The sequence below is a fragment of the Euphorbia lathyris genome, chromosome 9, assembly GCF_963576675.1.
Source record: "Euphorbia lathyris chromosome 9, ddEupLath1.1, whole genome shotgun sequence".
Taxonomy (NCBI): domain Eukaryota; kingdom Viridiplantae; phylum Streptophyta; class Magnoliopsida; order Malpighiales; family Euphorbiaceae; genus Euphorbia; species Euphorbia lathyris.
Window position 1 is genome coordinate 52954583 of NC_088918.1, and position 25228 is coordinate 52979810.

General features: G+C 32.8%; 2 protein-coding genes and 1 long non-coding RNA gene across 20 annotated transcripts; 1 reads left to right on the forward strand and 2 right to left on the reverse strand.

Annotated features, from left to right (window-relative positions):
- The first annotated feature begins 2171 nt into the window (after positions 1-2171).
- On the forward strand, positions 2172-4150 carry LOC136206165 (uncharacterized). 3 transcript variants are annotated; one of them, XR_010676221.1, is made up of 4 exons: positions 2172-2393; positions 2482-2532; positions 2637-3751; positions 3848-4150. It is a non-coding gene; the product is annotated as an uncharacterized lncRNA (long non-coding RNA). The 3 variants fall into 3 exon arrangements; XR_010676222.1 differs by having other exon boundaries at positions 2173-2393; positions 2637-3628; positions 3752-4150; XR_010676223.1 differs by having other exon boundaries at positions 2173-2393; positions 2637-3628.
- LOC136206164 (uncharacterized) lies at positions 3134-6044 on the reverse strand. The gene is made up of 3 exons (XM_065997112.1): positions 5510-6044; positions 5243-5428; positions 3134-3532 (listed from the first exon to the last, which is right to left on the reverse strand). Exons 1-3 carry the CDS (start codon positions 5933-5935, stop codon positions 3134-3136), a joined length of 1011 nt encoding a protein of 336 aa, XP_065853184.1. The 5' UTR covers positions 5936-6044.
- An 8388-nt stretch (positions 6045-14432) lies between these two features.
- LOC136205772 (rRNA 2'-O-methyltransferase fibrillarin 1-like) lies at positions 14433-20000 on the reverse strand. Of its 16 annotated transcripts, none has more exons than XM_065996546.1 (6): positions 19771-20000; positions 18773-18860; positions 18546-18683; positions 16282-16320; positions 16119-16205; positions 15437-15875 (listed from the first exon to the last, which is right to left on the reverse strand). In XM_065996546.1, the coding sequence occupies exons 3-6, from the start codon at positions 18628-18630 to the stop codon at positions 15808-15810; spliced, it is 279 nt and encodes a 92-aa protein (XP_065852618.1). In that variant the 5' UTR covers positions 18631-18683; positions 18773-18860; positions 19771-20000; the 3' UTR covers positions 15437-15807. The 16 variants fall into 16 exon arrangements, 11 of the variants coding, with proteins under 11 accessions (XP_065852618.1, XP_065852622.1, XP_065852621.1 ...); XM_065996550.1 differs by having other exon boundaries at positions 18546-18694; XM_065996549.1 differs by having other exon boundaries at positions 18762-18860.
- Positions 20001-25228: the final 5228 nt, after the last annotated feature.

Here is a 25228-nt window from a genome sequence, read left to right on the forward strand (position 1 = left end):
TCATTCTTTTCGACGGAACTTTGGGGTATTCTCTCGGGTATCAAGCTTGCCATTAGCCTGGGTGTTAAGAGGTTATCTGTGGAATCTGATAACTTGGAGGCGATCAACATGATTTCAGATAACCAGGCTATTTGTCTTAACAGCCAAAATCTTATCAAAGCTATTGTAAGGCTTCGCACTTCCTTTGAGTTCTTAAAGTTCAGCCATATCTATAGGGAACAGAACCGGGTTGCGGATCGCTTGGCGGCAGCTGGGCATGAGGGGATGTTAGGTGTTTTTACCCTTTCTGTTCCTCCCATTTTTCTTTCGTCTATTCTTCTAGAGGATAGGATTGGGGTCAACCTGCCTAGACTGATCCCGGGTTAGTCTTCTTTGTTTGTTTGTTTTCCTTTCCTGTTTCTACCAAAAAAAAAAAAACAATTGAGGATTACATGATATTAAAGTAGTTAAAGTTTAATTACTTTTATGTTAACCAATGCAAAGTTCAGTGATTTTTATGTTAGATTTTAAAGTTGAGTAGTAATTTATATTAGATTTTAAAGTTGAGTAGTAATTTTTATGTTAGATATTTAGAAAGAGTGTATTTGAGTGGTCATGAGTATAATTTATCCTATCTTAATATCTTGAAAAAGCAATTTTGTCTTGACTCGAGTTAAGAGTAAATTACACTCATGGCCACTGAATCTTATACTTACTAATATTATGACTAGTAAACTTCAAAACATGATATAAAATCACTCAACTTTACACTAATATTATGATCATTAAACATCAATTAACGTTCCAAAATAATCATTAACGATCTCAAAATGGAAAAGTCCAAAAATTAAAATTGTTTAAAACCACTTTTATTATAGGACCACATTTTTTATTTTCTAAAATCACTATTCTGTTTCGACTAAAAAAACACCTAATTGAACTCTCGTATAATTTGAAGATCAAGGATACAAATCTATAAAAGAGAAGATCGAACCTATAATATCACCATTATGAATAGTACGTTTCAACCAATTAAACTATAAGCACTAAAGTGTCTCAATCCAATATTATGATTTTCTTTTAAAAGAATTAGTTTTTTAAGAATATCATTTCAATTAGTTTTATAGTGAAAAATTGCCTACTATGTTAGAAATGGTAATATTGAGAAATTTTCATGTTATATTTTAAAGGGTAAATAATTATAAGATCCCTGTGTTTTTACCTAATACATTACTTAGTCCCTATGTTTTTAGAAATAATTATATAGTCCTTCAGTTTTTGTTTTTGTTAACTCCTTAGTCATTATGCTTGGATCAATGGTCAAACTATACTAAATAAATTTCAAAATACCAAAATTACCCTTTACTTTGTGTTTTAATAATAAAACATCTATTTTTCTTATTTTATATTTTTTTCTCTTTTTTCCTACATAATCACAACCTTTCCATTATAAACTCCAATATAAAGTAATTGATTTATTAATTTTTATAAAATTATAGAACTTTAATTTAATAACGTAAAATCTATTGACTAAAAAAATAAATGAAAAATATTTCAAAAATTATTAAAATATGAGTAAGACTATCATTGTAAAAAGGTTTTACAATTCTAATAAATTTTACGAATGAAGAAAAAATATATGATTTTTAAAAAATTATAATAATATTTAATGTTAGTTTAAAGATATTATATCAAAATAATAATTGCAATTTAAGAAAATTAATAATACATTTTTTCAAGTATATTAATTTCGGTGAATATGTAGTTTAAAAATTTCATTAAAACTAATTAGATTAAATTTGAAACTAAAATATTAATTTTTTAATGTATATAACTATGGGCAAATTTGGACTTTCATTTACAAAAACAGATGGAAGGACTAAAGAATTTATTACGATAAAACTTAAGGACCTTATAATAATATGATGGACTTACTAGCGTGTTAAGTAAAAACGTATGTATTAAGTAAAATTATAATTATTTACTCTATTTTAAAATTGAATGGCTGTAATGTTAATTGGCATGAGTATAATTTAGCAGTGGAGTTAGTATTGCAAAAGTTGAAATATGTTATAAACAAAAAGCGTGTGGTCAAATACTCAATTATTGAAGTTTTTGACTAGATGGATAAGGCAGGCAGCCATGTGGTGTGCATATATTCATATATTCAAACAAATGGTGCGGGTGACACTGACTTTCCCCTTTCCCAATATCATCACACAGACTCTATAAATTTGAGAAAAGGAACATAATCCAAAACACACACACCAACAAAATCAAAATCAAAATCAAAATGGAGAAGAAAATAGCTTCCTTGTTTATTCTTTTTCTGATATTTGCTTCAGTGGACATCGTTAAGCCTGATGCCTTCGATTGCTTCGACGGTTGCATCACTGGTTGCGTCCAACCTGACAGTACGATTTTCACCTTCCTTTCTTTTCTTTCTTGGACACTAATCTATTCGATTCTTTAATTAATATTACGTTTTTTTAATTTCTACAGCTAGGCTTATGCAACGCTGTGAGCTCAAATGTGGTATTAAATGTGATAGAGGTAACCTATTTCTCTCTTTGTTTCTTCATTTCTACTCCTATTCCTCAATTCCCTCAATTTATTCGTTCCCATTTCTTATTTTTGTTGTTTGCTGCATCTAACAGGTTCTCAAGCACAAAATTCTCTAGGTTGAAGTAACTTTTTGCGTCCAGAAGAGGGAATAGCTGGGGTCATCTAATATTATGTCAGATCTACTAATAAAGACCAACTCTGTTTTTATTTCTCAATTCAATAGGTGTTTAAATATTGTTCTTTCTCCATTTGTGGACCATATTGGATCTTCCTTGTAGCCTCACAATGGCAATTTGGTCTTTCTAGTGCTCAACCTAGTTCTTCTAAGTTCAATATTATTAGTAGCACATTATGAATACTTATAAATAAAGAAGGAACTTAACCAAATCCATATCTCGTTTCTGCTTAAACTATCAATGCTAATCATGGGATACATTTGGAGGATTTCAAAATGTAGGAACATATAGCAAATCAACCTGAAACAAAAAAGTCCTGCTAATATATTTACAGAGTTTAAGCTCGAAATATCCTGCTCAGAGATAATAATAAAAATAAAAACAACCCAACGATCTTTTAGTCTTACCGGTTCTTAGGTAGAAGTGCAGTTCCTTGCCCAGTGCCCAGGTTTATTGCATTTGTAGCAAGTTCCAGAGGATGCAGTTCTTCCTCCAAAATCAGCAGCCGAAGCAGAATTGGATAATGAAGCAGTAGGGCAATCTTTTGCCCAGTGCCCAGGCTTATTGCATTTGTAACAAGTAGTGGAGGAAGCAATCTTTCCTCCAAAATCAGCAGGGGAAGTAGCATTTGGTAATGAAGCACTAGGGCAATCTCTTGCCCAATGTCCTTCATTGCCACATTTGTAACAAGATGATCCAGTTTTAGGAACGTTGGTTTTGTTGAATGAGTCACCTGTGCTGTTGAAGACCTTGGAGACGTTTGCTGCTAAAGCATTATCATTGCACCACTTGAAGTAGCCACATGAGCTTCCCTGAGTAACATGGATGGAAAACCACATGCCTGTCAGATTATATTGGCCTCTAATATGCATCTATTGCAGAACCATAATGTGCAAATATTCAAATAGGTGATGACTTGAATCACTTCATATTACATTCATAAAATTGTAGAAGCTCATTCCTGTAATGAGAAAACAAAATATCATTTTCTGCACCTACATCAGAGTATTGAATCGCTGAATCTTCCGCAGGTAGAGCACGCGTTTCACAGTTTGAAAATTAAAATACAATTTCCTTGCGGACATCCCTTCTTTTTGTTCTTCATTCTTCTATATTGCTTGTTGCAGACAATCCAATTTGCTCTATGACAATCAAACCCTTTTGTCACTTTTGCCCAGAAATGAACAATCACAAAGAAAGGGAAAGAGGAAACTATTAATGCTCAAGAGTTCGCATTCTATGTCTTCAAGGTCTATTCAGAAGCACAACAGTCCATCCCTCTTACGATATTATAAACACTACAATATTCTGAAATCCAAGTTAACCATATCATCTGCAAGAATGAACTCTTTCATGATATGGCATATAATGTTGTTTCGTTGTCATAATTGGAGATTACGTATCTGCATGCTTTTAGTTTTACTTTTCAATATGCGACTAAGACATTGTCTGCTATCATATCATTCAATTGGGAATTTAACAAAAGAATCTATTGAAAATGGAGATAGGAAACATAAGACTGACACCTACTGAATAATTTCCAAGAAAAATCAACGCAATTGTTCTTCAAAAGAAATTTACGGATACCTAACAGATATGATCAATAAAGCACAAATGCAGAATTCTGCCTCAAGTACATCAACAAGCTAGAGTGTAGAGATCATACTTAAATCAGGAATTGCAGTCACCATTTCACCCAAATGATAACAGCAACAACAATAACAATAATAACTTTAGTTTTTATAGAAATAAGGCCTTACTTTCTTAAAAAATGAACTTAAAGATAGAAATAATTATGTATGTTGTGATTAGAAAAACAAAGTCAGACTCACAGCAAAGTTTTTACTATTTAATCCGCAAAACTTAAGCATGTAGATCTCAAATTTTCATCTTAAACATGAGAAACAACCACCCTGCAAAGGATCCTTCCTTTTGCCCTTTATCATGTAATAAACATAATGTTGTTCAGTATCATAATCGGATAGCATAAATTGACAAGCTTTATCTCTTACTTGTCAACCTATAATAAGATATTTCTGCAATCTTATCATTCTGCTATGAACTTGAAACAGAAAGTAAGACCTTATTTCTATAAAAAAGAAAAACTGAGGTTAAATAATCAACCTTACTAGAAGTAAATGTTTTTAACGGTTTAATAAAGATTTTATAAAGAAAAACCTTCAAATTTGGGACTCAAACCAACCTTCAATCTCCATTTAACCTTTAAATTCCTTCCCAACTAAGGGCAGTTATCTAACCTTCCTTAACTTCCATTTAACCTCCAGCAAAGCAGAAAGTAATTTGAAAGGAGCATATCCAACATAAGCATACGACACTAATGATTTCCAAGATGAATCAACATCACTGTGCTTCAAAAGAAATTTACAGATACCTCTACTAGAAACAGATATCAACTACTTTTGCCTCAAGTACATGAACAAACTAGAGACCATAATGAAAACAGGAATTTCAGTTTCTAAGTCACACAATGGTAATAATAATAGTAATAATAATGCAACAACCTGGTCTAATGGACATTTATAGAATTGCTGACCGATGTTTTTCCCAGTTTTGGCTGTGAGAATTAAGCAAGATCCAGCTCCACAAGGACAAGGAAGATCTGGAAATGCACCATTTGATGCAATATTTCTAGTTACAGTCCCAGAAGCATTGTCACACCACTCGAAGAAACCACATCCACCATTTTCCTGTGGAAAAAAACAGCCACAACATTTTCATTGCAGTAAAAGAATCCTTCATATATATGAAGCTTATACGTTTATACAAACCTGTCTAACAGGACATCTATAGAACTTCCGACCTTGATTCCTTTCAGTATTAGCAGTAAAAACGATACAAGTGCCCAAGCCGCAAGGACAACTTTTCTCGGGAATCAACGGATCAGATGCATTAAAATTGGTAACACCACCATTAATAGGGTTAGCTCTCGGTTTCGTTGAACTGGTGGTATTTAGGAGAGGGTTCTGTTGTTGCCAGATAAGACTTTTACTTCCTCTAAGAGCAGCCATGTAAGCACCCTCCTTCTCAATTTTAACCGCCTTGGCGTCGTGGGCGTCAGGGGAACAGAAATCGCGGCGGCGCTTGTTGGAGTGGAAATCGGATAGGGCGGTGGCTTCGGCTTCAGCAATTTGAAAGAGAAAATCATCGTCGTCCTCCTCGATTTCGATTATGGATGGAATCGTTTCCCTTTTCATTTTCTTTTTTCTTGTTTGGAAATTGTCATCAAATTTTCACCTTTTATTTCAATCTGATCTCCCGCCCAAAATTTGGCTGTGAGGATGTTTAATTTTGGGGGAAAGGGTAACACTAAATTTTACCATCTTAACATCATACCAGTATATTTAAGTGCGTGTTTGGATGAATGTTAATTAAAGTAAGATATGGTAAGATAAGATAAGTGAGGTTTATAAAATAACTTGGGAAAAGTACGAAAAAAATGCATATGATTTGCTCATTTTGTAAACAGAGGTATGTGGTTTAAAAGTTTACAAATAAATGTATGTGATATGTTTTATTCACAAAACAAAGTATTACAATTACGCAGTTAAGTTCTGATTACAACTAAAGATATTTTTATCTCAATTTTTATTATTATTACATATCAGCAAAACATAACCTCCGAAAAAAACAACTTATTAAATTGAAACAATAAATAATATTGTGTAATTTTACATTTTTTACTAATCTGACAGTTTATGAACTAAATTAATATTTAAATTCATTTTATACTGTTTCAATTTGATTTTGAGATATGTGTTTTGTCAATATATAAATATAATTGAAAATAAAAATAAAAAATGCTCTTATTGTCATCAATTACTTAAAAATTTAATTTTAAATATTTTGTTTTGTAAAAAAAAACATACCAGTTACCTCTATTTGCAAACTTTTAAACCACATACCTCAATTTGCAAATAAGATAAACCACAAACATTTTTTTTTGTATTTTGCGCAAATAACTTATTGTTTTTGGATAAAAGGTAAGGTAAGTGATGGTTAAATAATATAATTGTGTTTGGTTTGAAAGTAAAGTAAGGTAAGGTTATAATATACCAAATTACTTTTATATCCCTACTCTTTTAAACTTGGCAAAAAGTACCAAAATAGACCTATGGTTTTTGAAAAAGTATCAATTTAGGCTTAACATGCAAAATAGCACCAATATAGATTTAACGTTAAAGTCAACTTCTATAAAAATACAAGAATGCTAATTAAAGGAAGGAGAGAGGAGGTTAGTTAACCTTCAAATCCTACCAATTTGGTGGAACTGAAATTGAAGTTATTTTAAGTTTTTCTTAACTTTCATTAACCTTCGTTTAACTTTCACATTGTATTCATTTTTTTTTTCCAAACAAGTTTAGCTAAACAACATTCTTTTAATTAACTTTTTCTAACCTCAAAACAAGCAGACACTAGGTTTTGAAAGTTAAAATTAGAAGAATTTTGATTAAAACTAATTCTAAGAGACTCTTAGTCACTATTCAACTCACTAATATATTCTCTCTATTGTTGAGGACTCTCTCTCCACTCGTTATTTCATTTTTTTATTAATACTAATTTATTATTGAAGAGTCTCTCCTCTCATTATTGGTAAATGTAACAATACATAAGAAGTGAGTATGTGAAGTATTGTTGGAGATGACATGTATTAATAACTCCTTAAATAACTAAGAGTCAATTTTTTATATTATTTTTAGAGTATAGACCAAGAGTCTGTTTGATTCAGCTGTTAGCTAATAGTTGTTTGCTGTTGTTGTTGTTGTTAGCTGTCTATTATTAGTTGTTTGATTATTAGTGTTTAGTAAAATTATATTAAAATGTTGTTGTTAGTATTTAAAATGTCCAATATGAACATGTTTAACAAATATTTTGTGGAAATAATAAGGATAATTTTGTCAATAATAAATAACTACAAACAGTTGTTCATGAAAGACTTCAAAAATGAGCTTTTCCTGAAAAGCTCCAAAACATCCAAACCACTGCAGTTTATAGAGAAAATGTTAAACGCTGCGGTTATATAAACCCAACTAAACGTTCTTCCAAAAAGCTAAAACAAACACCTGCAGTTTACCGAGAAAATGCTAAGCGCTGCGGTTATATAAAACCAACTAAATGCTCTTCCAAAAAGCTAAAACAAACACATACTGAGAATCTCTTAGAAATGATCTAAATGGTCTAATTTTATTCTTTAAGATTAAGAAATTAGACAAGACATCATAGTGGTGGAGCTAGAATTTGACAGTTGGAGAGTCGAGTATCGAACTTCCTCTTGATTAAGGATTTTCTCAATCCACATGAACATGTTTTCTCTCACACTACAAGAAATCGGGTTGTTTGCGACAACAAGTATTGTCACAAACTCCTAAAAAATTGTCACATAATTGTATATGTGACGATAAGTAGGTGTCACGGAGGTTGTCACGTAAAACTCCGTTGCTAATACTTTTTGACAAATGTGACATTAAAATATTGTCACAGAAATTATTACTTTTTGTGATAATAAGTTTGTTGTCACACTACTTTTAATTGTTACAACTTTTATTGTAACTGGAAAGTAAAATATTGTCACAAACATAGTATGTTGTCACAAATTATCTATTAATTAAAACTAAAATCGTGTTACAATTTTACTTAATTGTCACAAAAAATAAATTTGTAACAATTAAAATTGTCACATATATAAATCCGTAACACTGTTTTTGTATTGTAACAATTGTATATCAATTACAATGTTTTTGTGTTATCACAAATTATTTAAATACAGTGACAACTTTAAATTGTTACCATCTTATGTATGTTACAACATTTAGTTGTTCCAAATATAATTTTATAACAAAATATAATAGTAACTAATATAAATGAGTGTCCATTTATCCTGTTACAATTACGAATTTGTTATGATTTCGTAAAATTAAAATTGTCACATATATAAATCTGTAAAAGAAGTTATTGTAACTAATACATATCTGTGACAATAATAATGTTGCAACTAAATTTATTGAGTGACTATATATATATATATATATAAATTATTGTCATATATGAAAATTTTATTTATATATTATTGTTTTATATTAGTAGTTTAATTATAAATAAAATAAATATATATATGTATAAAGAAATATTTTATTAATTAAATTTAAAATAATACAATTTTTTGGTAAACTTTAAAATAATACAATATGATAACTAGTGGAGAATTTCCGATTGTCTTCCGTCCCTGTGGGGGCGTCGTTGGGTTCGACGGGGGGAAGCTCCGATGCTAAAGTCAGTAAGAAAGAACAAGAGAGCAAACTGAATTGACAAAGGGTAAGTAAAAGTGTACATTGATAGCCTAGGGATGTAGGCTATATATAGCTAGGAAGTCGTAACCTTCAGCAACTAGAAGGTCTCCATTAATGCTCCATTAATGGCGGTTACTTGTTACCTTTAAGCTGGCGGTTACTGGTTAATTGATAGCTCATTAATGGTCTTTATGGCCGAGTCGGCGGTTAGCCATTACTGTGATGAATCAGGTGAAAGAGGAGATTCGCCTCATAGGTTCGCCAGCGGATCTCACTGAGCTGAACCGTGGAGATCCGTCATCCGGTTCTTCTTGCGGCGTTCTCAAGGTGAATATCCCTTTTGGTCCTTGGGATAATATTCTGTCAGTAAGATGAATATCCCATTTCGTATTCTTTGATCCGTCAAGGCGTATGTACGCTCTCCTTGAGAGCTATGGCGGGTCTCCGCTACTCGCTCTCATCGGGCGTATCTCGTTATGGCGTATCTCGCCATGGTCCACGTGGCGTGGCATAATGCTAGAGACTCCTTCCTTTTCCTCATTATTTGTATATTCTCCCCTGCATTAATTATCATTAATTCCACATTAATCATGCATAAATATCTCTTTTAGAAGGAATAATGGTTTGCCATTATTTCTATTAATTTTCCCTTATTCCTTATTCAAGAATAATTTGGGTTGTTATCAGAAGCCCCCCCTAAAGGTATAAAAAGCTCTTTAGGGCTGTCTAAATGGTGTTTTATTTTTCTATCTTGGAGGAAAGTGGACCCGCCCTAGATGGGGGATCATATATGGAAATGATGCGCCTTTTGGGGCTTCCTTATGCGGGATCTTATGAACAAGATCCGCCCTATGTGGGATCATATATGGATATGATACGCTTTTAGAGGATTTTGCTTCTTCGTGGATAGGTGGCCAACCGTATCCATTGTTAGCCTCTAGGGGCTTCTTGAGAGTTCTATTTCCTTTAGAAAGGAATAACCTGCCCTTTATGGGACCATTTGTTCCTACCCCATAGGATTATGATTCACCTTTAGGGACTTATTTTCTTCAGTTCTGCCATATTGAGGAGAATGACCCGCCCTTAGGGATCAGTAAGAATGATCAGCCATTTAGGGACTTTTGTGCATTTTGTGGAGGCGAGACTTTGTTATTTCTATGATGAAGATGAGGATTCATTACTTTGATGAAAACGAGACTTCATTGTTTGGATAAAGACGAGGCTTCATTGATTGGATGAAGACGAGGCTTCATTGATTGGATGAAGACGAGGCTTCATTGATTGGAGATGAAGACGAGGCTTCATTATTTGGAGATGAAGACGAGGCTTCATTGATTGGATGAAGACGAGGCTTCATTGTTTGGAGATGAAGACGAGGCTTCATTACTTAGAGATGAAGATGAGGCTTCATTATTTGGAGATAAAGACAAGGCTTCATTATTTGGAGATGAAGACGAGGCTTCATTATTTGGAGATGAAGACGAGGCTTCATTATTTGGATGAAGACGAGGCTTCATTAGTTGGATGAACCCTTTGCTTTCCAGAACTATTTTTACTAATGCATTATATCTTTTAGCAAGTAATTTTCTAGAATCTGGTTTAGGATTTCTCCGATTGTTTAGGGTAGGTGGCCAGCCGTACCCCAATGTGTGAACCTTTGTGAAGGTTTAGAAGCTGTTCTATTCCTTCTAGAGGAAGTAAAGCTGCCTAGGGGATCAACTTGCTACCTATCTTTGAGGTGAAGCGATCCGCCCGTAGGACTTGTGAACCCTTCTTTGGGAAGGGAGTGAGAGAGTGTAAAGTCCTTGCGTCCAAGGAATGTTTTAACTCTTTCTCGAATGGTGATCATCTAAAGATGGATCCGCCCATAAGAGTGTTCTCCTATCTTTGAGGAGAAAGTTGAGGGTGTAATGATCTCATGTTTGAGACGATTTTAACCCGCTTTTGATGGTGGTCAATCTTTTTCCTGTCTTTGAGGAGAGAGTTGAGCTCATTTGAAAGCTCCTGAGGGTCTATGCTTCTTATCTTTGTGGAAAGGGGATCCGCCCGTGATGGGATCAATTGTCCTATCTTTGAGGTAATTGATCCGTCTGTGGAACTTTTCATTCGCCAGCCACTGGGCGTATATCAGCACTAAAAGCTAGGCAAATGAATATAAGAAGTATGGCGAGAAAGAATAAATTATAAAATATAGGATACTATAACAGTTTAATGCACATATAAGAATATGTAAAAATACTGATTTTTAGGCCCATGGTTCCGCCTTTTCTGAGCAACTAGAACCGCATCCTCAATGATGTTTAACTTATGAGTAATCACATCTGGGCTTACTCCTGTGGGGATCTCATTCTCCTATGTAAATACGCTTTCAGACTCAATGAGAACTTTTTTAACATCCTCTTTGATCTCAAGTTTTAATCCTTTGGCGATCCGCACCCGCTTTCCATCAGCAATAAGGAGCGTTTCTGTGTCGCCCAAAGCTGTAGTGATAAGTTAATATTTCTCACCTTCGTCCTCTTTGGATTGTGGGCGGATTGATAGTGACGCCGAGTATAAGTCTCTTTAGCCACCTTTTGGTTCCCGCTAATCATTACTCCTCCTTTGCTGGTGGGAATGTACATTGTCAGACGACGGATGGAAATTAGGGCTGCAACCTCTGGCCCTTGGTCTGGATAGTGTGACCCGTCACTCCAATGATGTCAACAATGATTGTTTCTATTTGGATCAAATCAACCTTTAGTTTGGCGAATGCACCTATGGTGATGACATTGCAAGAACTGCCCGTGTCTACCATTACTCGCTTCATTTCATCTCCCATCCTTCAATTGTCAACGCATCTGTATGTGGAGAGATTACTGGACCTGTTTCTGCAAAAGGAGCAATGGAGGGATGTTTTATCCAGAGCGGATATTTTTGCTTTTTCCACGGGTGGCTGATACACTAGTCCATCTGCTATGACATTAATGACACTTTTGAATTTATTTTTGGGATCTGCCTTCTGCTTGTCATCTTGTTATTTGTTATTCTGGACAAAGCTATCTAGTTTGCCATCCCAGCAAGCTTCAGTGTGGTGGCCAACCAATGTGGTGGCCAACCTGTAGTACGCTTTGGCGTTTCTTCCAACGGTTACATGCTCCCCTCCTTTGGGTTCGGGATATGTAATGTCCCGCTTATATTGAATCTTTTCTTTTATATTGTGGCAAGTTGGAAGCTTTAAACATTCTGTCCGCTTCGTACCCCAGGATTCGTGCTGTGAATGGCGAATTCATGTTAACTTGATGGCGTACCTTTCTGCATTGTTCTCTTGTCTATATAGAGCGGCATGCACTCGCCTTTCAATCTCATCAGTCGTGTGTTCAATGTTGAATCATGATGGTGAAGCCGGTTCTTGATCTTGATCTCGATCATGTTGAGGTTATGCTTGGAGATATGGTTTAACGCGGATGGATGTTGTCACAACCGTGGGAGCCATTTTATCTAACTTCTGATATCTTGTCTCCGCATCCTTAAATAACCACGGTGCACATAGCTTTATCCATGACAGATTGATACAAATGCAGGTCTCCCCTTCAGATTGGTCTGCTCATCAAGGGTGGTTCTGCTAGGAATTGTTTTATACCTTGATATGTTTGTTGACAATCTTTCTAGTACGATGATCCGCCCATTCAACCTCTGGATCTTTCTCACCCATAGTGGGGCTTTCATTTAGGCGCTCTTTTCACCTTTTTCCTCGCATGGCTTTTATTTAGGCGCTCTTTTCACCTTTTTTGCTAATGACATAGTCAAGGAATTTTTCTGAAGTGACTCTGCATATACACTTCTTTGGATTGAGCTTTATTTTTCATATCAGTGTTTGCACTGGTTGTAGTATTAGCAACTCCCTTGTACCTGTGGGTTAGCACTGAAAGAACTTCAGAAGTAGGGCGTACTCTGTCCATTATTAAAAGATTGTGGTAAGGCATAAAAGCTATATTCACTTACCTTGGGGATCAATGGCTTGATCCATGGAACATACTTCATAGCAAAAGAATGTTTGCATTGGCCTTGTTGGCAAATATCATGTATGATGCAATGTCTCTTTATGGAATTTTTAATTCATATTGGAATCAACTTAATAATTCCTTCACGTTGGTCCCTGACTCTAGAATGAGCTTAGTCAAAGGATAAAACCGAGTAAATATTATATGTCAAACAAATTCATAATAGAATTGTAATCGTGCTTGTTTTAATAATAATATCACGTATAACGGTCATAACCATAAAGATTGCTACTGCACATGAATATCATAATGAATTCTTAATAAATAACCATAATGAGAATGGTTTAAGAATAATGTCCTTTTGTATTTCAGTGCGCATTAATATCCAAGATAGCATATTTATTTTAAACGTCATAAAAGTTATGGCATTCTATATTGGGTAAGATATCTTACATAGTTGCTATTTACTTGCAATTAATATTGTGCATCCATACATTAATGGCATTCAGAGATCATTAAAGCCTCATTTGAATGAGGTGTAATTAAAGAAATATAGTTATATATGAAATTACTCTTATATCATTTCATTTGTATAAATAAAATAAATATAAAGGGTAATTTTGGAAGAAAAATACATGTACCATGATTCTCCTCTAATTTGGAGTGTAAGGAAAATTACTCAAAATTCACTCTCACCTACCTTCACATACAATCCTCCAATCTTTAAGGAATTCTCATGTATATCCTAAGAATTTCGCATAAATTAATGTTCTGATCCGAAACCGACACTTGCACTATTTTGTAGTTAGCTCAGGACATGAAAGTTTTGTTTATCCAATTTGGCAATTCATAAACCCATAATGGCATTAATAGTTAGGGACAATTACAGGATAATTACAAATAGACTCAATATTTTCAAGTCTCTTGTGTTGGTGACAGAAATTCTAACAATGTCAAATAAACAGTTTTTATATGAATAGACACATCATTGTAAAAAAAGGGAATGAAATAACTGTTTGACAAAACAATATTCAAAAATATGAATTTCTGATATTAAAAGTACTATATAGGAGAAAAGCCATATATAGATGGTGAATTGTACAAAAAACCAAATATGATTTTTTTGTAATTTCTTCTAATAGTTATATGCATGTTCATCCAAAAGACCGACCAAATCTAAATCATTTGTAATTACATGAGCCCTTTTATGATATTTTAATATCAAATGACAAAATCACATGGAATGAATGATTTTTTATATAAATCCCAAGATTACGGGTCTTATACATGCGTTTGTACTAATTCAATGATAATATCATATTACACTTGTCATGCATAAAAATATGAGGGCATAGTAAGCATGCAAGATTTAATGAAAGATTTGTGTTTATGACTTCATCTTTCACAGTTTATTAGATTTATCATAATAACATGTAATGATATTCATAGCACTTTATAAGAATGAGGGATCTCAATTTTCTTTAATTAAAAATGGTATAAGAAAGAGGAGGAAACTTATCTTTTTCATCATAAAATTCCAGATTTAATGTAGAAAACTCTTTCCCACCAATATATGGAGAACTGTATCTTTGGATAGATTTGTTGTACTGATTAAGCCAAAGTTTGAGGTTGTGATTTCTATTCTGTTGACTCCATTGTTTTGTTCTTTGTGAAACTCTATACAATCAAGATTTTGTGATCTTCTGTTTGTTAGAGATACACCTTCACCGTACCAATTGATAACTAGTGGAGAATTTCCGATTGTCTTCCGTCCCTGTGGGGGCGTCGTTGGGTTCGACGGGGGGAAGCTCCGATGCCAAAGTCAGTAAGGAATAACAAGAGAGCAAACTGAATTGACAAAGGGTAAGTAAAAGTGTACCTTGATAGCCTAGGGATGTAGGCTATATATAGTTAGGAAGTCGTAACCTTCAGCAACTAGAAGGTCTCCATTAATGCTCCATTAATGGCGGTTACTTGTTACCTTTAAGCTGGCGGTTACTGGTTAATTGATAGCTCATTAATGGTCTTTATGGCCAAGTCGGCGGTTAGCCATTACTGTGATAAATCAGGTGAAAGAGGAGATTCGCCTCATAGGTTCGCCAGCGGATCTCACTGAGCTGAACCGTGGAGATCCGCCATCCGGTTCTTCTTGCGGCGTTCTCAAGGTGAATATCCCTTTTGGTCCTTGGGATAATATTCTGTCAGTAAGATGAATATCCCTTTTCGTATTCTTTGATCCCTCAAGGCGTATGTACGCTCTCCTTGAGAGCTATGGCGGGTCTCCGCTACTCGCTCTCATCGGGCGTATCTCGTTATGGCGTATCTCGCCATGGTCCACGTGGCGTGGCATAATGCTAGAGACTCCTTCCTTTTCCTCATTATTTGCATATTCTCCCCTGCATTAATTATCATTAATTCCACATTAATCATGCATAAATATCTCTTTTAGAAGGAATAATGGTTTGCCATTATTTCTATTAATTTTCCCTTATTCCTTATTCAAGAATAATTTGGGTTGTTATCACAATAATTTCAATAAAAGTATCAATTTACATAGTCATGACTAACCACCCAATTGAGTCCCTAAGTCCAAATCTTTGGAGCATCTCAGTCACACCATAAATATTCCTGAGGGATTCTGCAAGACAAGTCTTTAATTTCAAAGGAGTGTTTTCTTTACCAAGACAGCCTATATCACATCTTGCCCGCTAGCTCTAACTAATCTCTTCTTTCTGCAAATCTCTCCTCTCTCATATATGCTATGAAGTATATAGAATATAGATCTTGTTCCCTTTTAGATTGTCATCCTTTCAGTGGTGAGATATACATTGTTCTTTCACTACTTATAGCTCCACTTAGATAACTCCGGTCTGCCAATTCAAACAACAACTTATAAGCAACATACTACAAACAAATAAAATGAAACTTAACAATAACAAATCAGACACATGAGGGAGCGTAGTGCCAGAAGTTGCTCTAAGGTAAAGAAATAGGTTTATAAATTCATCAAAGAATGGATTAGTCGCATTACAACCATGTTAATTGCACTTCAAAATTTATCAACAAATGTATTTGAATGGTAACACAAAATAAAAAATCCCAATCAAACTTACACCAAACGTGATCAACACCACCAAGAATGTCAGCAGCTAATTTTGATATGAAGGGATTCCAGGCCCTGTATTCTACCTTGTTTTCATCTTCAAAAGATCAAACATTAAAAAAAAAACAGAATACAAATAGAAACCCAAAGAGTGCAAATATGATCAACCTTACAACAATAGGATTCAACTTTGAGCCAGCTGAAAAGACCACCTATAAAAACAAGTTAGGTAAATATTCAATTTATTCAATTTAATTGTCTACATTTAGTACAATATTATCCATTTTGATACTTGAAGAGGCAAATATTCCAAATGGATAGGTAAGGAGCCATCCATCAGATAATATTTTGTAGAGGTGAAGAGGTACCTCTTCACCTCTACAAAATATTATCCTTTAAAGGGTGCTTTAAGCTTTATCTGAATCTATAACCACCATTTATTCTCAACAAGTAATATTAGGAGCTTTAAGCTTATATGAATGATACAATTCTAACTCATAAATGATGCTCATGGAACTTCAGGTATATACAATGCTTATGGAACTTTAGTTACAACACCCTAAGAATTCTATGAGAAAAGGCTTAGAATTGTTCTTTTTCTCCTTTTCATCTTCAAAAATCAGACCTGAAATCATACAAACTAGTTTTACATATTTAGCCACTCAATTGTATATGCCTGTATGAAAATATAAGCTACTGTACTCAAAATATAAGATGACATAAACTAGGTAAGATACAAAAGCTATGTAGAAATCAACACTGACACAAATAGGTCAAATGGAACTTACTAGTTCATAAGAATAATGTAAACAGTCGAAACTTGAAGAAAGAAATTTCATCAATATTACTATAAAAACATGATATATCTTTTAAAATTCAAAGATAAGGGGAAAAAGTATTACATGTTTTCGGTAAGAATGACTTACAAATACATCATATTTTCCATGTTTTCCAAGTCAGGAAACTTAGAACCTTTCCCCATAGTTTTGTACATTGGAATTGTCTGATACAAAGAAACACCTACAAGATCTTGAGTTGTTTCCAGCTCTAAATAAAACTGGGCAGTTTCCCATTGAAGTTGTAACTGCTAATCCTACTACATATGCCTGCATATTATGATCTCTCTCTATATATTTCTTATTAGGATACGCAATAGCTAAGGTTGATAGATTACTTATGTTTCTGTTAATTTGGTCATATGAGTGAGAGCAAGAGGTAGTTCTCCACTAAAATTGTGGACATTAACAACACAATATTCAACGAAGAGAAACATACAAAAGATTACTGTTACCTGCTATTGTATTTAGATAATTAAAATATCGAATTTTAGAAGAAGAGGGTTAAGGACTGACAAATTCTCCTAGTTAACCAGCTTTTCAAGCTATGGAGTAACATTTCAACAAAAAATATTGTTCTCTCAATGCTCTAACAAAACATTTTCGCTCAAGATTACCACCCAATTGAAATATTTAACATTAAAAAAACAGATAAGAAAAAAAGAGACAAAGATAGAGCATGAGTAAGAGCAATAAAAGGGGCTGAATCTTGTCAAACAAAGAGTATCATGAAGGGATCTCAAAAACAAAACTTTGTCCTAAATCTACGTGTGATGCTTCTCTTAGTCCAATTGACAAGTCACTATTCACAATGCTCAAAAGGACTCATACCAAGACAGAAATTCAATTAACTGAATCAGTGTCAGCCTGAAGGCATTACACCAATTCTAGAGCAACATGCCAATTCCAACAAATTTCTTGCAGATAGTAGAGTAGACGTATCATCACATGTTAAGGATGAGCATTTGGGGTCAACTTCTACAGGTGTACTGTCAGAATTTAACAGAAGAACTCCAGTTGAATCCTTTTCTCCTAGGCAAGCCTACATTAATCAACCAAGCAGTAACTTTTTTGTTCATGAGGGAAAAATGGGTAAAAATGTGGCTCTATCAAAACATGATCTTGAAACAATAGTTATCATCTGTGAAGCACCGACTCAGGTGCAGACACGGGTGCGGACACGGGTGCGGACACCACAAATGGCATTTTTAGAAAATATGGAACACGGGTGCGACGGGACACGGCAAATTTTATATAATTAATTATATATATATATTAGATATAAAATATATAAAAAAAACTTGCTAAATCACAAATAAGTCATTCTCTAATAGCAAGGATGAAATCGCAAGGATTTTGGTGCGGATGAAATCAAACAAGACAACGACAAGAAAGAAGATGAAGAAAGAAGATGAAATCGCAAGAGACCATGAGAATATGTACCACTAGCGACATATTCAGAATCATTAATTCTCCGCGGCAAGCTTAGCTTAATCTAGACATACTGCAAATAGGCACAGAGAACTGTAGGAAATAACAGTAGCTGCAAAACATTTGAGGCATTCTGAGAAGCTTAACAAACATGAGATTGAAATGTTTACCTGACACCAAATCCTGATAAACTAATGAAAAGATTATTATAGGAATTGTAGCAAGGAACTTTCGCCAATCACCTCTTGCTTCCATTCCTGACCACTCTCCATATACAATTGTTATCACTTCAATAGCTACCAGCAAACCTGCATCAACTCTTTCACCATTTGCATTCACATAATTTTAAATGAACTCGAGACTGAACAAGAGATTAGATGAATTACTTGCTTTGTACCTATCACGGAAGAAGTGAGCCACTGATTTAGTTGATCAATGAACACCCTTATCTCTAAACTTTAAGGATATCTCACTTGCCTATCATTCTGAACTTATGCAGTGTCAAATAAATTTCGAGTTTTAAGCACTAAATAAGATGAATGGTGAAATTATTAAATGAATTTAAAAAATATTAATTGATATTAACAAGTATTTAAAGGGTAATGTGAATAAAGAACTCACGAAGAAATTTTTTGATCTTATTTGTGGTCAACTTCAATTGAGCATTTGTGTGTGCGTAGGTCTATTTCTGTTCAAATTCAGGGAACACCTCCTCAATAAGCTCATCATATTATTGCAACGCTAAGTCTTTGTTTGGGAGTTGGTAGGTTAATGGATGTGAGAGTTAAAGGAGGCAATGGAAGGAGAAGGGAAGTGATGGAAATGAAAGTTAAAATTTAACCATGTATGGGAGTTGATGGAATGTAAACGACATTAAACTATTAACTTCTATTAACCTTCATTTAATATCAACAAGAAGCTCCCAAACAAGGTTAATTTAAAATTTACATTCCATTAACCTCCTCTCAAATAAGAGCTAAAAGCAGCCGTTTCCCATTTCCAGAGATATCAAGTCTATTTAAAAGAAACTTTGAAACTGCTGATTTATTAGTATGGGCAGAATAAGAATAAGGCAAAACCTGAAAATGGCCAGCAACACTAACAATGGCTTAACTTTGTCCAACATGAAATCCAGTTTCTCAGACGAGCTATTGAAATAATAGTTCACTCAAATGATTTAAAAATGAGCCTTTTGGTCAATTAAAGAACAAATTGCACTAAACACAATCAACAATGTGGCCTCTGTTTTTTTTACTATTTTCTGTAAGTATCAATAATTTATAGCCTTTTTCATTTTCATCCAAAAATCAAAGAGAACAGAGGGATGACTGAATTGAAAGAAAAACATATGCAAACAAAATGAATTGAAAGCAAAATGGAAAAAGGAAATCTAACCTACAACTCGAAGAAGAGCTTTCAATATTGAGGAAGGCGAAGTGCGAGGACGAGTTTGACGGTGAGCGCGAGTGCGAGGATGAGTTCGACGGCGAGCGCGAGGTCGACGGAGAGCACGAGTGCGAGGTCGACGGCGAAGGAGAGGGCGAGGTCGACGGCGGCGGCGGCGGCACTGCAAGGCGCAGGCCAAGGGCTCTTCTGTCTGTCTCGAATGAAATTTTAATTTTAGGGTTTTTATGGTTTTGGTACTGTTCTTTCTTTTGTTTTAGTAATTTAAAAAAAACATTAAGTTGTCACACAATTAAATTATAACTATTTTCGTATCAAAAAAAATTATAACTATTTTATTTTGCAAGAATTAAATTTATTTTTTTGAATCAATTTGCAAGAATTAAATTATAACTAATAATAAAAATATTTTAATTATCCATAAAAAGTTTTATCAAAAAATTATTAAATAATTTGTAACAATTATTTTTGATAGTCACCATTAGATTTTACGATAATTATAAATATATTATCACATATTTTTAAATATTTTCGTTACAACTATTAATTATAACAAACATATTTTAGTTACAAATAAAATATATTGTCACATAATTAATAAATAATTTGTGATAGTTTCTTTTAACTAGTCACAAAATAAATGTTTGTAACAATTATAAATGATTGTAACATTTTTTATATTTACCGTTACAATTGTAATTTGTCACATATAAATTTAAGTTATAAGTAAAGAATTATTGTTACCAATTCATTTATCTATCCGTGACCATTTTATAAAAATGGTCACACAATTAATTTTTGTGATAATTAAAAATTTAATGTCACAAATAATAAACTTTTTGTTACAATAATTTATGTGACAATTAAATAGTTGTCACGTAAACAATGATTTCTTGTAGTGTCAAAGCGTTGGGGGTGATAAAGCTAGTATACAATTATTTTTCTTTCTTAGTTCATTTGATTTTTGCGCTTGAACCACCATCTCATCAAATTCTATTTTCGGATCATCAAATTCAATATTCACATCCTTAACTTCATCCCATGCGATGAATTGATTTGCCTTTTCCGTCAACCAGTTCAAATCCTTAAACTTGCTTAGGACTATGATTTCCTTCAGGCATTATAATGGCCTCGATCACTATCTGGCAGTCTAGATTTTCGAATTGCTAGATAGGCTTTATGGAACCTCTCCACATAGCATTGCAAGTTGTCTACATGGCCATGCTTAATGGTATACGAAGTCCGTTGAACCTTCAGAGGCATAATAGAGGTAACGAATTTGGTGCAAATTCATTATGAAGTTGATGCCAACTATCAATGGATTCAAGAGTATCTCTAATAGGGTGATATGGCTCTCTAAATTATCAAATTTAACTAGCCATTTAGAGAGTGACCACTCCAACAAGGTGACATGGCTCTCTAAAATAAATAGCTAGCCATTTTCACTAGCTAAATTTGACTAGCTATTTCTATTTTTTATTCATTCTTTTTCTTTCCTCTTTGTATCCTTTTTCTACTTTTCTTTTTTTTTTTTTTTTAAATTTAATCACTTTTAATGATAAAATAATGGCTTAATGCTTCTCCAGCTCCCTTAACTTGTCCAAATTTGTCATTTTACCCCTCTAACTCATCGAATGTCCTATTTACCCCCTTAACTCCATAAAAATGGTATTTCTCACCCCCTTAACTTGTCCAAATTTGTCATTTCTCAACTCATCAAATATCCTATTTACCCCTTTAACTCCATAAAAGTGGTATTTCTCACCACTTATGATCTTATTTACCCTCTTAACTCCATAAAAATGGTATTTCTTATCCCTTTATAGTAGTTAAAAAAGTTGAAAAGAGAAAGAACGAATAAAAAATGCAAATAACAAGAACATTAATATAAACAAGTTAAATACATTATATGTAGGGATAATGTACCAAAATAAGTCTATGATTTTTAGGAAAGTATCAATTTAGGTTCCACTTACAAAATAGCATAAATATAGGTTTAACATTTAAAAAAAGTAATCAATTTAGGCTTCGATAACGGATTGTAAGTGGTGAAAAATACCACTTTTATGGAGTTAAGGGGGTAAATAGAACATTCTATAAGTTGGGGGGATAAATGGACAAGTTGAGGGGTGAGGAATACCACTTTTATAGAGTTAAGGGGGTAAATAGGACATTCGATAAGTTGAGGGGGTAAAATGACCAATTTGGACAAGTTAAGGGGGCTGAAGAAGCATTAGGCCTAAAATAATTAAATAGAGAGTCAAATAGCTAGCATGATTGGAGCAAAATATAAATTTAGCTAGTTAAATTTGGCTAAACTAATATTTTATATTATTTGAGAGTGCCAAATAGCTGGTTAGTGTTGGAGATGCTCTAATATTGCACATGCATTCTCAAGGTGCTTCCGAACATCATGCAAAAGAGGATGTCATATGCCCAGCCACGTCCATCTATCTATGTAGATCTGGACATAATCAGTGAGATATTCCTCTCATTTGTATTCTGGCAAGTAGGGCTTCTACACTTTTTATCGACGGGGTATGCCAAGATTCACCTAGAAAAAAAGGCAACTCTACGTTGTTTGTAATTTTGTACTGCGTATACCAAACTTCTCCAGAGGACTCTTCAATGGTGAGGGGTAGGGGAAGGCCTAACCAAACTTGGAAGAGAGTAATATGAATTTATTGGGGATGGAGGAAAATATAGCAGTGCATAGGACGGAGTGGAGGGCGGTAATTTATATTGCTCACACGACTTGATTTCACGGTTTCGTACGACGGTTCATGTTAGCCGACCTAAAATCATTTCGGAACTAAGGCTTTGTTGTTGTTGTTGTAGAGATCCGAGCGCTATGGATGTAAATGAGCCGAACATCTCATGAATGACTCATCGTTCGACTAGATAAAAACTTGACCATGTTCATCTCGATTTATAAACGAGACAAGTTTGAGCACGATAAAAGTTGGCTCGAAAGCTTGTGAGTAGGTTCGGTTATAGGTTTATGAACAAGCTCATGAACAAGCTTGATTATAATGTTCATGAATAGTCTCGTAAGAAAACTCAATTCAATTTGTTTTATAATAGTATTTTTATAAAGGGGAAATGTAAAACTATGTAGCTTTATGTGAAACTTCAGTTTTGTAGGTCCCAAAACTATGTACTTTTTTGTTCAATAAATTTTAAATGAGATTGAAATCCTATCTTCAACTTTAATTTTTCATTCATCAAATTTTAGAGGTCGTCGTTGCAAAACTCGTGAGACTGCCTATTAATATAATTAATGAGCTATTTGCGAGCAAAGTTCATGAACAAAATTAATGAGCTGCTTGCAAGCAAATGTCGTGAACAAATAAAATGGCTGCTCGTGGGTAAGCCATTTGGTGGAATTTTTGACAATATGTGTAGCTATCGTGATAGTTCGTATCTTTAATTTATTCAAATCAATCTATTTTTTTGTGCTTTTATGTTAAAATCCAGCATTAATAATATTACTAGTTAATATTATTAATTTTGTTGATTTATATTATTGATAACAATGATTTGGAATAAACAAACCATATTAAGATAAACTAGTCGAAAACCCGTGCGATGCACGGGGTATGAAACTTTTATATAATTTAGATAAATAAATAAATTGATATATTTACTTTTAAATAATTTTATATCATGCTATGAAAAAAATTTATATTATGTATATTTGAAATTAATATATATTTTTTAATGATAATTCAAATTAAATTAATTTTAAAAATAATTGACTACTTTTTTTATAGAATTTTAACTAAAGATGAATGATTTATTTATTTTTACAAAAGTCAATAATTTGTACTTTTTAGGAATTTTAATACATTTTCATATTCCAAATATTCTGTGAAACAATAATAATAAAATAGCAGATTAATTAAGAAATATATTAGAATATAATAAAAAACCAAAAATTGAATTAAACTATAATTAAAATTAAATATTATATTTACGATACAAAAGAATTACAATATAGGTTAAATAAAAATTAAATTAAACTATAATTAAAATTAAATATTATATCTACGATACAATAGAATTACAATCTATGTTAAAATGGAAGCAACATCAATATATTATTCTATAAACTATTACAATCAATACTTTTCTAATGTTGCATATGAAGAAACTTTATCAATTCAATATGTTACATATAAAAAAATAAAATTCGTAAGAATTAATCACAAATTCATCTTGATGATAATTATTTTGGTTGATGGAATTTCATGATCACCAAGTATTCGAATTCAATTATTTATTCTGCTACAATAACCTAATATATCTAATTGAATCAGTTTAAGATGATGATTTCTCCTATTTTCATCTCGTAATATCTCATCAAGACATTCGATCAATTTGTTCTTCATTCTTTCACTATATAGAATATCAGCCATACTCGCAGATATCACTTATTTGACTTCATTAATATTTTCTAACAATTATATATTCTTGAATTTTGTAAGTAAGAAAAACAAACAAAAGAATTGAAAAAAAAATGAAGGGACGAAAAAGATAATTAGGAGAGAACCATCTTCCTCTCGGGTTTTTTTTTTAAAAATAAGAGAGAATGTCGAGACATAAGCGTATAAAGAAGAGAGTGAAAATATTTTTTGCCCATTAATTAAACATTTTATTTTTTCTTAATGAAGTATTAAGTCCATAAATTAATTTTAGTTAAATAGAATTAAATCGCAATTGTAACCACTCAGTACAAAAAAAAAACGTTTTATAATTAACATGTGAAATTAATTATATTAATTAGAATCATTATGCTCAACATTTAAGAATTTGAAGAGATTCAAATAATAATATTTTCTTAATTAATATTTTTCAATAATTTGTCCTATGATCATATTTCATTTTCATATCTTAAAAACTTTTGAAATACTAACAATTTTGTACGAACCATAATATAATAGTTAAAAATTATATAAGCCAATGTTGCAAAAGCAATTATCTCAATATCCATAATTAATGTACATTTTTAGGATTTTGAGCATCAAAATTTATTTTTATTTACCTTGATTTTGAATTCGTATCTAGCATAATCCACATTCTTCAAGAATAAACATCTTATCAAGCGTATTAGACGCTTACAATCTCCTTGTCTAGAAAATTAGGAAAAAATAACTTCTTGATAATAATAATAATAATATAACATAATTTATATTGAAATAAACTTCATTGTAAGTATAATATTTCAATATCTCTTTAATATTTTATTTAATATGTCTCAAACTTCAATGAACAACTATCGTGTGAAACTTTATATCTATTTGTACCAAAATGCATAAAAATAAAAAATACAATCCATATCAATTAGCTAAACTCAAACTAAAAAAATGAGTGGATTTTAACATGTTCCGAATTAGAAAAATTAATCTAACTTCAATTAAAACTAAAAATTGAGTTCATAAAAAGCCGA

What these genes read in the sequence shown, in the direction of transcription:
- LOC136206164 (XM_065997112.1), bottom strand. Translation starts at nt 5,935, where the DNA reads ATGAAAAGGGAAACGATTCCATCCATAATCGAAATCGAGGAGGACGAC. An exon ending in ATAGATGTCCTGTTAGACAG is followed by an intron (nt 5,429 to 5,509) that starts GTTTGTATAAAC and finishes TTTTTTCCACAG; the next exon opens with GAAAATGGTGGATGTGGTTT. An exon ending in ATAAATGTCCATTAGACCAG is followed by an intron (nt 3,533 to 5,242) that starts GTTGTTGCATTA and finishes CATGTTACTCAG; the next exon opens with GGAAGCTCATGTGGCTACTT.
- LOC136205772 (XM_065996547.1), bottom strand. Translation starts at nt 18,630, where the DNA reads ATGGAAGCAAGAGGTGATTGGCGAAAGTTCCTTGCTACAATTCCTATA. An exon ending in CAAAGTTGAATCCTATTGTT is followed by an intron (nt 16,206 to 16,281) that starts GTAAGGTTGATC and finishes GATCTTTTGAAG; the next exon opens with ATGAAAACAAGGTAGAATAC. An exon ending in TGGTGTTGATCACGTTTGGT is followed by an intron (nt 15,876 to 16,118) that starts GTAAGTTTGATT and finishes TTGAATTGGCAG; the next exon opens with ACCGGAGTTATCTAAGTGGA.